The sequence below is a fragment of the Melanerpes formicivorus genome, unplaced genomic scaffold, assembly GCF_026170545.1.
Source record: "Melanerpes formicivorus ecotype bairdi unplaced genomic scaffold, bMelFor1.0.p_v2 SCAF_6, whole genome shotgun sequence".
NCBI lineage: Eukaryota > Metazoa > Chordata > Aves > Piciformes > Picidae > Melanerpes > Melanerpes formicivorus.
In genome coordinates this window covers 446,594-462,722 of record NW_027142358.1, presented here as the reverse complement: position 1 = coordinate 462,722, position 16,129 = coordinate 446,594, and the positions used below count along the sequence as shown (strand labels likewise).

General features: G+C 43.0%; 1 protein-coding gene across 1 annotated transcript in view; it reads left to right on the top strand.

Moving 5' to 3' along the window:
- ENO4 (enolase 4) overlaps positions 1-16,129 on the top strand; it is a 79,058-nt gene that overhangs the window by 53,553 nt on the left and 9,376 nt on the right. Inside the window, 9 exon segments of the mRNA XM_068139264.1 lie at positions 1,138-1,266; positions 1,627-1,817; positions 4,258-4,397; positions 6,581-6,750; positions 7,548-7,679; positions 9,152-9,217; positions 10,723-10,785; positions 12,945-13,112; positions 15,303-15,428. Of these exon segments, the coding sequence (XP_067995365.1) occupies positions 1,138-1,266; positions 1,627-1,817; positions 4,258-4,397; positions 6,581-6,750; positions 7,548-7,679; positions 9,152-9,217; positions 10,723-10,785; positions 12,945-13,112; positions 15,303-15,428 (1,185 nt within the window).

The following is a 16,129-nucleotide window of genomic DNA, read 5'->3' as shown; positions in this document are numbered from 1 at the left end:
GGGCTCCGTCCTTGCCCTCAAGCGAGGGAGGTGCTGAGCATCCCGGTGCTGCGCGCCCAACAGGTTGATGCAAGGAGCTCGATGCTTCTCTGACTTCACTTAAGCTCAAATCATTTCCTGCTGAGACAGGCAGGAGCTGCCATGGTTTTGTGTTTGCGACCAGTGGCACTTTGACGCTGGGCCAAAGACATCCCCGCAGCGGTGGGGCTCTTTGTCCTGTGCTCACACAGATGCGTGGGGCACGAAGTACTTCTCTGTAAGCAAGAAGTGTATTCTGAAAATACTTCTCGTTTTGCCCTGCCTGCATCACACACAGCAAATTTCGTGCATAGCATTTCACACGGTAACTTCTTCTGAGAAGCAAGATTTTGATTCAAGGTTTTAAGTATTTTTGTTATGGAAAAAAAAAGAAGAAAATGGGGGGAAAAAAAAAAAATCCCAAACAAACAAAACCCCCAAACAACCAAATAAAACCCCAAAACAAAAACACCACACACAAAACCACCCAAAACACACACACGCACAAAATCAGATTATTTTAAAGCTTAAAAGCTTCTTGTTAACAGATAAATAGATAAAAGCACACTACAAGAACTGTACTGTAACACTAAGATCTAGTAGATTTCTGTGTGGATTTCTAAGTGTTTATCTCGCCCAGGATCTTTTTTCTCTTCTTAGGACATTATTGTATTCCAAGATCTTATCCACAGACAAGATCATTTTATAGCACAGGGAAGGTGGAGGCTGTGTGAATTCCAGCAGAAATCGCTTTCATGAGTAACAGGGAGGATTACTTTTGTTACTCAGTGTAAAGCCAAGTAAGCTTTGGACAAATGCCTGTTTTCTAGGAAGGTTAAGGAGACCTATTCATCACTAACTCTGCCAAATAAAACACACCTAATCTGGATGTAGCTTTGGACTTCCATGCTTAGATACGAGTTGGCTCTGTTCCCTGGAATCTCATTCTTAAGCAGATAATAAAGAAGTGAAAGGTACAGTGTAACAGAAGTATTTTGAATGCTGGAAGACAGAAGTGGATTTTCTCAGTGGTGGGTTTGACTGGACTGTATCTGATGGAATAAAAATCTCTTTGCATAGAAATTGACCTTTAATGCATTTCTTTCTCTTTCATTTAAGGCTAACTACTTTTCTAACATTTCAAAAGCTCCAGTGATATGCAAAGTAGTTGGAAGGCAAGTTCTTGATGGTGTTGGTCAGCCAACATTAGAAGTGGAAATACACTGTACAGTTAAAAACTGTGAGAAGGTATGAGCTGCTTGTCCTGATGACTGTATGGTCTTTAAAATAACTCTAGTCTAGTCTGATGACAAAAGACACGTGTACAGAAGATCTATCAAGAACTGTTAAGTAGTATAAGTAGTACTACGTAGTACCAAAGTACTACTTGCCTAAGTAGTTATAATTTAGGTCAAGAAACATGACAAACATCTGTGATTACTAGTGTGTGAGAAATTAGGAAGGAAGTGCTGGGGGAAAAAAGATGTTAAGTGAACAACAGAGTTGAAGATAGGTACTTCTTGAGTTGGAAAGGACCCATCTTAATCTTTCAAATGACATTTCAAAGCTGGAAATTAACTACTATTTTAATATTATTATTTTTTCTAGAGAATTTCTTCCATCATAATGTCTTCTCATTCTCAAATACCTGAGAATGCTTCACCTGAAACAACTGAAGCTGATGAGAAAGAAAGAAAGGACTCTGTTAGCACTGCCATGATGTGGGTCAATGAATCACTGAACACAATGTTAAAAGACCTGAAGCCTACTGACCAGTGTAAAGTGGATCAGATGCTTGGGTAGGTTTTGGATGTTGTGCAAATTATTGCATTTAAAATATGCACCATTAATTTAAACTTGTAAATGAAAATCAGAATATTCAGTGTTTTCTATTGTTTTCTTAAAAAGTTACTATTATTTGTAGGATGTGATGTCTATTTCAGACACACTGCACTATATCATTTCCTGTTTTGCCTTTCTGTTTTATAATTATGACATGCAAATCATGCTGTATTTTACAAGGTTTCATAAATGGAATGAAGCTGGAGGTGGGGAGATTCAGGCTAGATGTGAGGAGGAGGTTCTTCACCATGAGAGTGGTGAAACCCTGGAATGTGTTGTCCAGGGAGGTGGTCGAGGCCCCATCCCTGGGGGTGTTTAAGAGCAGGCTGGATGAGGCTCTGGCCAGCCTGATCTAGTGTGGGGTGTCCCTGCCCCTGGCAGGGGGGTTGGAACTAGATGATCCTTGTGGTCCCTTCCAACCCTGAATGAAACTATGAAACTATGAAACTATAAATGGGTGTCTACATTGAGCCCATATCTGGGGATAAATTACAGCAGGGGCTCTGTCACTTAATGACCCCTCCCCAGCAGAGAAGAGGATCTGGGGAAAGGAGAGAAGACCCACAGCCTGAAGTGAAAATGGATTTAATGAAAGCAAAGGTACAGCAGTCACAGTAAACTGGAAAGCACTCCTTGAGAGCAGGAGAAGGGCAGCAGTATCAGGAGGATCCCTGGCAGGAGGCTCCTTTCTCCTTCTGCAGGCTTCTCTCCTTGTACTGAATGTGATGTTTGTGTTCTGGGATACACCTGTTGCCAAGTTGAGTCAGCCGTCCTGGGTGACTCAAAGCTGCTGGTGGACTTCAGCTCATGGCTGGCTTAGAATTCTGCCCCAGCAAAACCAGGACAAAGGGATAGAAAAGTAAAGATCTCCAAGAAAAAAATTGTCTAAAAGTGATCATGAGTAGACTCTCCTGGGTGACTCAAAGCTGCTGATGGCCTTCAGCCCATGGCTAGGTTTGGATTCTGTCCCAGCAAAACCAGGACAATGGGATAGAAAAGTAAAGATCTCCCAAGAAAAAATTGTCTAAACATGATCATGAGTCAGCTGTCCTGGGTGACTCAAAGCTGCTGATGGTCTTCAGCCCATGACTAGCTTAGGATTCTGCCCCAGCAAAACCAGGACAATGGGATAGAAAAGTAAAACACTCCCAAGAAAAACTTGTCTGAACATGATCATGAGTGAAATGCTCCATTTAAGAAACTTGTTCAGTGGCAGTTTAATTCAGTGGGGATGCTTATTGCAATGCCACTTCTTCTGTTCCCTGCTCTGCAGAACAGAAGTGGTACAAAGGGCCTGTGTGTGTGTGCCTCCTGATCCACAGAAGTCATGTATATTTGTATACAGTTTCCAGGTTCTGGTGGAGCCTTCTCTTTGAGCAAGCTACTCCAAGAGGCTCCTTACTTCAGGCAGTTAGTGTCTCTGTAGCAAAGATCCATCTTTATTTTTTTCATTCACATATTTCTTCTTGGGAACATCCCAGAGTTTAAAAAAGAAATTCAAAGAAATATGTCTGGGTACATAAGGTACAAGGTACATAAGGTAAAAGTATCACGGACAGACCTGGATGTATTTTCATGGTAAGACTGGAGGAGCTACCTGTCAACAGTATGGCCTTCTTGACACTGGAAGCAGTAATATGGCTTGTTGTCCTCTTTGCAGTTGGAACAGTTTCTTCCATCTGAGCTGAATGACCTTTGCTGTAGGGGTAGCAGTGGGGCTGCCACACTTCCCATGCACTGTAGCAAATAGACCTTCCACACAGAATAGCTTTGGGGAGACCTTGATGAAGGGAATAAGTCCTCAGTTGGAAAGAAATTCTTCCAGGTGTCGTGGGTCTAAATGAGATTGTAACACATTTTTTTTGCACTACTTGATATACCTTACATACTCAGCTTGCCTGAACTGGGTGGCTGTGACCCATGTATGCAGTTTCCACTTTGTGCATGTAATCAAAATTCCACTGCTTCTGAGCTTGCAGCCACTTAGATAACCAGTGCAGAGCTCACCTATTGGATTAGCAGCCTAGGCCAGGTTATTGTACATCAGGAGGTTATGACAGGACCCATTACCGTCCGTGCACAGCAAGCACATCCTTCACACTGAGGCTGTCTACACAGAGCTGATGTTCAGACCAGTGTGATTTGAAAAGCATGTGTTGAGGTTTATAATGCTTGCTTCCTGTCCTGTTCTTTAGTTCAACCAATGCTGCAGGTAACTACCAACAATAATGACATTTATTGATGCCTCTAGCTTGACACACTGAGTCTATGGTGGAAGCTTAAATAGCTGCCCTTAATCCACGGCTCTTAGTGTGTTCTTTAGCTTGTATCCCGTGTCAGCTTATCACATGTTTAACATTATTTGGAGCCAGTAATCTTTATGCCTTTTCCCTCCAGTGAATACTTTACTGAAAAGGCAGAAGAAAACAAGGAAAATCAAAAGCAAGCAGCAGAAGAAGCAGAAGCCACCCTTCCCCTTCCTTCAGATGCTCCATCAGCAACTGCACTACCTGGGAAGAAAAAAGCAGCAAAAGCAGGTTTCAGTTTATTTGGTTTTAATGTTGTTCTGTGATACAGATATTGATAAAGGTGCTAAAATACCCTCTGTAGTATTCCATGGGCAGGGAGTGACACTGTCTCGTTTTCAAAGGGTTTGGTTACCCTCTCCTAAACCTTCTTTCTGATCACAGCAGTTTCTACTGCAGAAATGAAGAGAGGGGAACAGAGAGGTTTTTCTCATCATTCACATGCATTGGTTGAACAGTTTCTGCCTTTGTTTTACAGTTGGCTTAGACAGGAGGTTATTACACTTCAGAGTGAGGAATAAGAATGGAGGAGGATGCAAATGAAGAATAAAAATGAAAATCATAAGGAAAGAAAAGGGAATCATAGAACTGATCAAGAAAATAGAATTAAGCTAGAAGCTGGAAAGAACAGAGGCAAAAAGTTGGAAAGAGGGAGGAAAAATGTTTCTTGCTAACACTGACAAAAGGAGGAAGGTGTCCAGGGAGGTGGTTGAGGCCCTGTCCCTGGAGGTGTTCAAGACCAGGCTGGATAAGGCTCTGGCCAGCCTGATCTAGTGTGGGGTGTCCCTGCCCATGGCAGGGGGCTTGGAACTAGATAATCCCTGTGGTCCCTTCCAACCCTGACTGATACTATGATACTATGAAAAGTAAACAGAAGAAAGGGGATGTGATGGGAACGATGGGTAGTACAGAGGAGGGAAAAGTAAGCAAGAAATCCTAGTAAAGGGAAAAAATGGTGTGAGTAGAGAAACAAGGTAAGAATATAGAGCCAAACAAAAAAAAATCCCTAAGGAAAAAAGCACCATGTTACCTCCAGACAGTGCATTACCCTCAGAAGAAAAGGGGTTGTATCATTTCTTTCACTGCCTTCCTCTGGACCCACTCTAACAGTTCTCTGTCCTATTGTATCCTGAAGTACATAAATGTTATTGAAATGGAAACTTGTGCAGCTCTCCTACTAGGAGCCAAGCTAGCTGGTCAGATTTATAGAAGATTCCCCAATGTGTATGGGTCTTGAGAATTATTTGTCTTCCACATGGGTGCTCACCATTCATGTTCAGAGAAGCACTGCAGGCCATAAATACGGTAGTGGGAACTGCTGGGTTCCAAGCATTTTGGCAGAAGTTACTCCACTGTATCTGAAAGGGAAATAAGTTCTTTTGAAAACTGAACAAGGATTATATGCATGTAGAATATTTGAAAGACCAATTTTCTCATTGGAATATCCAACTATAGCAGGCTTAAACTTTTTTCATTGACATTACTTGAAGTATGTTTACTTCTAGTTAGGATAAGGACAATAACGTGTTCAGTTTTGTCCCACTCACTGCAAGAGAGACACTGAGGTCTTGGAGTGGGTCCAGAGGAAGGCAGCAGACTTGGCAGTATTAGGTTGATGGTTGGACTCAATGATCTTAAAGGTCTTTTCCAGATTCCACAGTTTACAGGATGTTAGGAGTTGGAAGGGACCTCCAAAGATCATTGAGTCTAACCCACCTGCCCAAGCAGAACCAGAGAATCTAGTACAGGTCACACAGGAATGCATCCAGATGGGTCTTGAAAGTCTCCAGAGAAGGAGACTCCACAACCTCTCTGGGGAGCCTCTTGCAGTGCTCTGTGACCCTCACAGTGAAGAAGTTCTTCTTCATGTTGAGGAGGACCCTCCTGTGCTGTGGTTTATATCTGTTACCCTTGGTCCTATCACAGGGTGCAAGTGAGCAGAGCCTGTCCCCCCCCTCTTGATACCCAGCACTCAGATATTTATAGACATCAAATTCCCTCTCAATCTTCTCCAGACTAAAAACTCCCAGGTGTCTCAGCCACTTCCCATAGGGCAGTGCTCCAGTCCCTCAATCATCCTAGTAGTTCTCCGTTGGACTCTCTCAATGATAAAGAAATCTTGCTTATGAAAGGAGGATGAAAAAGGGATGTAACATCACTGGATATAAGCATAGATAAATAAAAATGCAGATTTCAGTGAATGGGTTTGAAATACATCTGAAACTAGAGGGAGTACAGCTCCTGTGTGTACTTGTAGAGTCGTTTCATATAGAAACAACTGACGAGATTAAGCTTCAGAAGAACTGATTGCAGCACACCAAAATGACACTATCATATTTAGTCATATAACTGTGATACACAAGCACAATGATTTGAACTACAAAAATACTTGGCTATTACTCTCTGTCTTGTAGGAAAGAAGGTGGCAGTTGCAGAGAAACCAATCCCACCTGCTGAACCTGCTGAGCCAGTGCTTTGTGGCAGCTTAGCCATCGGGGGAACATCACTTGCTGTGGCTAAGGCCGGTGCCACTGTTAGCCACACTCCATTGTACTTATATGTCACACAGCTGAAGTATGGTGAGGTACATCTCTTTCTTGTGACTTTTTATGCCAGCTATCACAGTCACTCTAGAATTCTGAAGCCAGTAGTCCTCATGGCAGTAACATTAAATATACCTCATGGAATTCACCCTTAAGGTCATTGCCAGTAGCACTCTTTGAACCCTGTGCTATAATTATAGAACAGAATTAACCAGGTTGGAAAAGACCTTTGAGATCATTGAGTCCAACTTATTACCTAGCACCACCTGACAATTAAACCATGGCACCAAGTGCCACATCCAATCCCTTTTTGAACACCTCCAGGGATGGGGACTCCACCACCTCCCTGGGCAGCACATTCCAATGGCCAATTACTTTTTCTGGGAAAAACTTTCTCCTCACCTCAAGCCTAAACTTCCCCTGGCACAGCTTGAGACTGTGTCCTCTTGTTCTGGTTGCCTGGGAGAAGAGACCAACCCCTACCTGGCTACAACCTCATTTCAGGTAGCTGTAGAGGGCAATAAGGTCTCCCCTGAGCCTCCTCCAGGCTAAACAACCCCAGCTCCCTCAGCCTCTCCTCACAGGGCTGTGCTCCAGACCTCTCCCCATCCTTGTTGCCCTTCTCTGGACACATTCAAGTGTCTCAATGTCCTTCTTAAACTGGGGAGCCCGGAACTGGGCACGGTACTCAAGGTGTGACCTAACCAGTGCTGAGTACAGGGCAGAATGACCTCCCTGCTCCTGCTGGCCACACTATTCCTGATACTGGCCAGGATGAAACAAATTATTCTGTTTTTTTTAACATGCTTATTTTCACATGCTACTCCAAATTCCCTAGGATTCACCTAAAGAGATGGCTCTACCACTCCCAATGGTTACTCTCTTGCACTGTGAAAGAATGTCATCTGCAAAACTGAGATTAGTGAAAGAAGTAATGCTCATACCACCAGTTCAGTTATCACTCAAACAGGTACTGTTGCATTTTCCTTTATATTATCATAGTATCAGTCAGGGTTGGAAGGGACCACAAGGATCATCCAGTTCCAACCCCCCTGCCATGGGCAGGGACACCCCACACTAGATCAGGCTGGCCAGAGCCTCATCCAGCCTGCTCTTAAACACCTCCAGGGACGGGGCCTCGACCACCTCCCTGGACAACCCATTCCAGGGCTTCACCACTCTCATGGTGAAGAACTTCGTCCTCACATCTAGTCTGATTCTCCCCACCTCCAGCTTCATTCCATTCCCCCTAGTCCTATCACTACCTGAGATCCTAACAAGTCCCTCCCCAGCCTTCCTGTAGGCCCCCTTCAGATACTGGAAGGCCACAATTACGTCACCTCAGAGCTTTGTCTTCTCCAGACTGAACAGCCCCAACTCCTTCAGTCTGTCCTCACAGGAGAGGTGCTCCAGCCCTCTGATCATCCACCTGGCCCTTCTCTGGACACCTTCCAGCATGTCCATATCCCTCTTGTAATAGGGGCTCCAGAACTGGACACAGTACTCCAGGTGGGGTCTCACCAGAGCTGAGTAGAGGGGGAGGATCACCTCCCTCGACCTGCTGGCCACACTTCTCCTGATGCAGCCCAGGATCTGATTGGCTTTGCGGGCTGCAAGTGCACACTGAGAGCTCATGTTGAGCTTCTCGTCCACCAGCACCCCCAAGTCTCTCTCCTCAGGGCTGCTTTCCAGCCAGTCACTGCCCAGCCTGGATTTGTGCCTGGGATTGCCTCGACCCAGATGCAGGACCTTGCCCTTGCTCTTGTTGATCCTCATGAGGTCGGCTCATGCCCACCTCTCCAGCCTGTCAAGGTCCCTCTGGATGGCCTCCCTTCCCTCCAGCCTGTCTGCTGCACCACACAGCTTGGTGTCATCAGCAAACTTGCTGAGGGTGCACTCAATGCCACTGTCCATGTCCCCCACAAAGATGTTGAACAAGACAGGTCCCAGGACTGATCCCTGAGGGACTCCACTTGTCCCTGGCCTCCACTGGGACATGGACCCATTGACAGCCACTCTTTGGGTGCAGCCATCAAGCCAGTTCCTTATCCATCTAGTGGTCACCCATCAAACCCATGTGTCACCAGCCTGGAGACCAGGATGTGGTGCAGTGGGGCAGTGTCGAAGGCTTTGCTCAGGTCCTTTTTATAAATGCATTCTACAGAATTTATATAAACTATGTATGTACATAAGTATGTCAGTCTTTTCAACATAGTCCTTACACACTGAATTTTTAATGTTTTGTTAACAAATATTAGTGTAGAGTTATAGCCTAGAAGAATGCCAAAAGAAGTAAACAGTTGAAAATGTAGAAGAAGATAGGTGAAGATATGTTAATATGGGGGTGGGGGGGCAGGAATCATTGTTTTCTCTCTTCTGATTTAAGATGCTCAAATTACATATTTTATCTTGGTTTTGAAGATTACTGTTGCTTCATTTCAGGGCCTAGAAAGAGTTCTGGATATTCAGAAAGAAATTATGAGACTATTTGAGCCTCCAGGCAAAGAGGTAGAATAAAAACATGTGATGTATTTCATTTGGTTCTTGTATATTTTTTTTCTGCTATGATTGTCTTTTTAAGCTCAAGCATGGAACATTTAGCCTGTTATCAGGCTTAGTGGAATGGAATGGAATGGGGGAGGGGAGGGGAGGGGAGGGGAGGGGAGGGGAGGGGAGGGGAGGGGAGGGGAGGGGAGGGGAGGGGAGGAGAGGAGAGGAGAGGAGACTCGAGGAGACTCGAGGAGAGGAGAGGAGACTCGAGGAGAGGAGACTCGAGGAGAGGAGACTCGAGGAGAGGAGACTCGAGGAGAGGAGACTCGAGGAGAGGAGACTCGAGGAGAGGAGAGGAGAGGAGAGGAGAGGAGAGGAGAGGAGAGGAGAGGAGAGGAGAGGAGAGGAGAGGAGAGGAGAGGAGAGGAGAGGAGAGGAGAGGAGAGGAGAGGAGAGGAGAGGAGAGGAGAGGAGAGGAGAGGAGACTCGAGGAGAGGAGACTCGAGGAGAGGAGAGGAGAGGAGAGGAGAGGAGAGGAGAGGAGAGGAGAGGAGAGGAGAGGAGAGGAGAGGAGAGGAGAGGAGAGGAGAGGGAGAGGAGAGGAGAGGAGAGGAGAGGAGAGGAGAGGAGACTCGAGGAGAGGAGAGGAGACTCGAGGAGAGGAGAGGAGACTCGAGGAGACTCGAGGAGAGGAGAGGAGAGGAGAGGAGACTCGAGGAGAGGAGAGGAGAGGAGAGGAGAGGAGAGGAGAGGAGAGGAGAGGAGAGGAGAGGAGAGGAGAGGAGAGGAGAGGAGAGGAGAGGAGAGGAGAGGAGAGGAGAGGAGAGGAGAGGAGAGGAGAGGAGAGGAGAGGAGAGGAGAGGAGAGGAGAGGAGAGGATGGCAAAGACCTTGGCACTGAATAGATGTGCTTCTCTGACAGATGAAGAAAACATTGACCATTTGATGATATTAAATTAACAAGGACAGGATAAAACATTGCTCCAAGACTTTCTGCTTACCTAAATTATAGTGGGAGGGAATGGTACCACAGTGAATACACAATGTAGGGTTCTGATCTTGCTAAGTCTCTCTCACACATACACCCTGCATTATTCCAGGTACTATTACTGCAGCAGTATCTTGATCTCAGTATGTGCATATGTGAGGTCATTGGGCTCCTCCCAGTGCAGAATTTAGATTCTCATTTCTGAGATCCCCTGAGTTTTTTGGCAGGCTAGGTGAGAATCTTCTGAAAAACAAATGGTGGTTGGAGTGTTGCCCACACATAGGAAGTTAGTTTCGCTACAAAGCAAGACTGGATAGTTGCTGATAGTATTCAAGACAAAACAGAAGCTATTTCCTAACTTAAATGTTTGCAATCTCTTAAGACCAAAACTCAGTAAACTATACTATTATTATTGTTATTATTGTTGTTGTTGCTGCTATTATTGTTATTACTGTTGTTATTATTATTATTTTGTCTCTCTGTTATTTTTAGACTTTCCTGTGGAATTGATTTCTTTCATCTTTTACTCCCAACAGCCCAGCCTTCAATTATCAGGCAGTAAGAAAGGCAAAGCACATAATACAGGGAAGAAAGCTTTGGTAAGAAAAGAGATTTTTTCATTTTTAAGCCTTCAACAAGGTATTAATAACAGCAGGGAACCAAAATGTTCTTAAGAAATGAAGTATTAATCTCTAGTACCGTTCTGCAAAGGTGGAGGCAAGACTTTCCAATATTCCAAATGCTCATATTTTACACGATGATTTGAATTCTTCTGCCTATACCTTCCCTTCCTGTGGAACAAGAACAGGAGGGGGAAATCCTTCTGGAGTTTCATTGTTTTTCTCATATAGAAATCCTGATAAATTATCCAAATGAGCATTTTGCAGGCCTGTAGCACCAGCAAAGAATGTGTCCTTTTGATTGTATAGGCCATAAAACTATTACCCACCTTGCATATTGTGCCGTTTCCCAGCTCTGGGAGCATAGCTCCCCTCTTAATCATGCTGCATTAAGTTCCCATTTCCTGTTTGAGGTTGTAGATAATGGCAAATACAAACCAGTAGTTAAAGGGCAGCACTCGTAATAGTGCACAGGACATGATTTGGTATGACTCAGATGATCTTATTCTATCACTTCAAAACCCCTAATTTATAGATGAGTTTTCCAAACAGTGGGACGGAAATGCTGTGCCAGTTTTGCTTTCCATTCTGAGATGATTAGAATACTGTCCAGTGAGAATTGTTGCTGTGGTGGAGGACACAAAAGAGAGGCTGGACAAAAGTTTTCCTGTTTGTTGCTTAAACAACACGAAATTCGTCATCATTAGTCAGCTGACCAATGCTTTCCTGGTGGGTAATTTCTGTATTGTTACCACAGTATGTTCTGCAGTCACAGGTTAAAATAATTCCTGAAGATGCAGACAAAGAAACAATGCATTAGATTCTCTGGGGGAAAAAATAAAATCCATTTATGCCAATCAGAAAAAAAACCACAAGGAGATAGAAGTGAGACTGAATTTTACACTGATAAAAGCACTGTATTAGTTTGAACTTTTTGGGGGGGGGGGGGGGGGGGCAGAAAGAAAGGGAAAATGAAGTAACCAGTGAAGAACAACTTGTTTAGGTTATAGAAGTAATGACTGAAGAATGCTTTGATAAAGGCAAAAAAAAATGCCTTTAACAGAATGTAACAAGGCACAACATATGTGGGTGCCCTGACAATCACCTGAAAATGTAGTCCCAACCTCTGTCTCCTGCTAAATGCAGGACGACTGCAGCATTTCATGCTGGCTACGGCTTAGTGATTCAAAAGCAGCAAGGCAAATACATCATCCCTCCTTGCAGATTGCTACAAAATCTCAAAGCAATTTGACTGCATTTTGTTCCCTTTTTTTTTTTGTTATGTGAAGGAACATCCATACATCCTCTGTAGCTGGACTTCTGCTCTGTCTGCCGTAGTTAGTGCTTTAACTCTTGTCAAAGCCGATGCCTTCCGACTGACTTCTCCTGCCTAACCCAGGATTATGTCCTGCTGCTTTCTGGGCACTTTAGTGTCATTCTTTATAATCCCAAATTCCCAGATTTGAAAATTAAAAGGCATTGTCTGAAAAAACAAACAAACAAACAAATAACCCTCCCTGATAACAGAGTGATGCATGAAATACTCAATACAGCCCTGCTTTGTGGCTCATCTCTGGGCACACTGTTCCCGAGGCAGACAGCTCCTTGCAGCTGTGCTAGAGGTATTTCCTCTCAATCAAATACATTCCTCCTAGAAGTCCTGGAGATTCCAGTGTTTTTTGAATACTCCCAAGGAGTGATCAATATCAAAGCTCTATTTGGGGATAAATGAGTAAAAGCTGGTTAAAAGTGGGAAATGTATTTTTTGTGGCAAAGGGAGGATGCACAGTACCAGTGACTTAGACACAACATTCCATTGGCAGCACAGTGGCTGTTAAGTGTGCCTGTAAAATCTTTCTGTAAATCAGTACTGGCCATATGAGAGTGAGAATTCAATGACTAAATATAATTCCAGGGTCTATTAGCTCTCTATTCATTAGCATTTCATTACCCCTCATTTATGGGGAATCGTCCTTCAAGTTGCCAATGCAGTGTCTGAAAACCAATGGATATTTTGAAGATAATTTATATTATGCAGGCTGAAGTGACAGTGAATATATATATCTATATAGATATATGTCTGTATTATAGATACACACCTGTGTAAATAAAGTGATGATTTTTGGTTCTACTTTCAGCCACAAGCCTTAAAAGGAATATCACACTTGGGCTGCCTAATCACAGGATGTGATAATCCAGAGCAACCACTACTCCTGATGCAGACAGCTTGCAACAACATAGGTCTGGAGCTAGGAATAGACATGTACTTAGCAATAAATTGTGCTGCTCATGAATTAATGGATTATGTAAGTCATTCTCAGTATCTGTTTTGTTGGGGTTTAAAAGGAGCGGGGCTATTTGTTAACACTGCAAACTTACCTAGAAGCTTCTCACTCTGATTGTTAAGGTAGCATCACGCAAACCAAAAGAAGTGTCTCTGCAGCTATAAATTACAGTTGAATTAGTCCTATGAGGGCAGCAGATACCTTACTGGATTGTGAGTGCATGGGGACAAGGTCTGCAGGCATCCTCTGGCAGCTAGATGCAGCGAGAGCAGTGAGAACAGCTATCTATATTCCTCCTTCCCGGCTGTACCAGCATACAAGTGGTGCACTCTGCATGGGATAAGGCTCAGTGAACCAAGGCAGACCCCCATTACAGCTTCTGTCCTGCCTACAAGAATCTCTGCTACTTTCAGAATTTAATCATTCAAATGGCACAAGCCTGCCTTCATCAGCCTGCTTTCTTTCTTTTCTCTGGTTATTTCTTTCCTAACATTTTTCACATCAGTCTGTGTCAAACAGAGCAAACTGTTTTCATGGGCACCCACCTGCTTCCTGCCCTGTTTAACACACCAGCTTCATTTCACTCTCCATCTCAGACAGTTTTTCAATTCAAGCAAATCCTGCTTTGTTGGTTTTGTTTGATTGTTTGTTCTCATTTCACCACAACATATATATATATATACATATATATATATAAAAGCTAGAAAAAGAATAGTCATCTTCTAATCCACCTTAATATCAAGGATGAAGAACAAGAAATAATTTACACAAGAATGCTTCTGTAATTCCTGCATACCACTGGGACTTTATTTCTCTTTGACTCTGCTTCTGTAGTTTTCTTCAAACTTCCTTTCTATGTAATTTCACAAAGGCATGTTTGAGTACTCACTAACACTCAGCTCACTGTGCATCCACATCCATTTTCTTAATGTTGATCTTTCAATAGTTTTTACTTGACAAAGTTCATTTATCTCTCTATGAAGTCTTAAAGTCCTTGTTCCAAGATCAGTCAGGTTTCTGAGCCAAAAAAACCCACACCACCAAACAACCAACTTCCTATTCCATGGAATATCTCAGGAGATTCTGTACATTTGGGTATTCCCTAGTGACAAACCTTCCATTGCCAGTGTGTTTTGTGAAAGCAATTGCTTTCCTGCCCATTGGTGATATCTGTGTGCTGTACTAGAATGAGCAAAGTCTTAACTAAAGGTTCTTCAGTAGAATAGAATTAACCAGGTCGGAAAAGACCTTTGAGACCATCAAGTCCAACCTATCATCCAACACCATCTAATCAACTAAACCATGGTACCAAGTGCCCCATCAAGTCTCTTCTTAAACACCTCCAGTGAGAGTGACTCCACCACCTCCCTGGGCAGCCCAGTTCTGAAGCTTTCTGTTACTGAGCTGTTAAAGTTACTAAAGTAGTACATAGAGTAGCACAGTTTACAGAATACAGAATTAACCAGGTCAGAAAAGACCTTTGAGATCATCCAGTCCAACCTATCACCCAACACCATCTAATCAATTAAACCATGGCACTAAGTGCCTCATCCAGTCTCTTCTTAAACACTTCCAGTGATGGTGACTCCACCATCTCCCTGGGCAGCACATTCCAATGGCCAAATGAACTTTGACAACGTGCCCTTAATAATCCTTGTACACTGCAGTTTGTGCTTCCCATAATGATGGGACTGGATTAAAACTACTCTTATCATTGTTCTTGGGTTCATTTTGAAAGGGGAAAGTCATGTGGAAAGGCAGTATCTTGTTTGTGAGCAGTGGGGGTAAACAGCTTTCCCCTGGTGATATTTTCTATCTGGAAATGAGGACCAAAAAAAATTACTTTGTTTTTTAAGTGCAGAGTGAGAATTTTCAAGTGGTGCTCAATAAAAATGTCCAATATTGCTAACTTGTAGGTAATGTAGTTCCGTAGAAGCTGCTGAAAAAAGATCTCTCATTTGGGGGGTGGCATCTTGCAGAGACTTTGGCCTGAGCCCACTGAGACTCACTGCTAGATTCAGCAGTTTCCTGTAACAAGGTGCTGAGCACTTAAGAGTGAAGTAGACAAGTCAGGGTGTGCTGATTGAAGAGCACACAATCCACTGCCTTAGCAGAGATGCTGGATGCACAAGATCCACATGCTTACATCAGTATTCTGGGCTTTCAAGTGTGACCTTCCTTACCTTGTGTGCCTTTTACTTCACTTTCTAGGATAAAGGAAAATATGAGATACTCACTGGGACGTTCAAAAGTCCTGATGAAATGGTTGACATGTATGTGGAACTGATTAACAAATTCCCTTGCCTTGTGGCCTTAATAGATCCCTTAAGAAAAGAGGTAAGATACCACAGAGCAGTCCTTAGAAAAGTGATATAGCTTTTAAGTGGCATCTCACTGAATGTTTCACATTTTTACCAAGCATGTAAAATACAAGGCAGCTGTTTCTGGATGTTTTCTTTAAGCACCAAAATACCACTAGAAAAATGCAGTTAATGGTCCATTTGCATGTCTGTAACTGATAACTCTATATTTTTGACATCATTCCTGACAGAAAATAACCCTGGCATGAAGGGAATGCAGTCAGTACCAATATTTGAGAGAACTACAAGAAAATGCCTTTTTCTTCCCCCCCTGCTTGTTTTTCTGATTCTACTTGCTGAACCAGTGTCATTTTTTTATTGCTTTTTGTGCAAACCAATAAGTTATAAAATCAAATTATAGCATTCAAGTGATGTGTAATATATATTATGCTATATTCTATTCTACTATGTTCTTTTCTATCCTATTATAGTCTATGTTATATTATACTATGTTCTATTCTGTTATATTCTACTCTATTCTATTCTACTCCATTCTGTTCTGTTCTATTCTGTTACTTTCTACTGTTCTGTTCTGCTCCATTCTGTTCTATTATATTCTACTCTATTCTATTCTACTCCATTCTGTTCTGTTCTATTCTGTTACTTTCTACTCTGTTCTGTTCTGCTCCATTCTGTTCTGTTATATTCTACTCTATTCTATTCTACTCCATTCTGTTC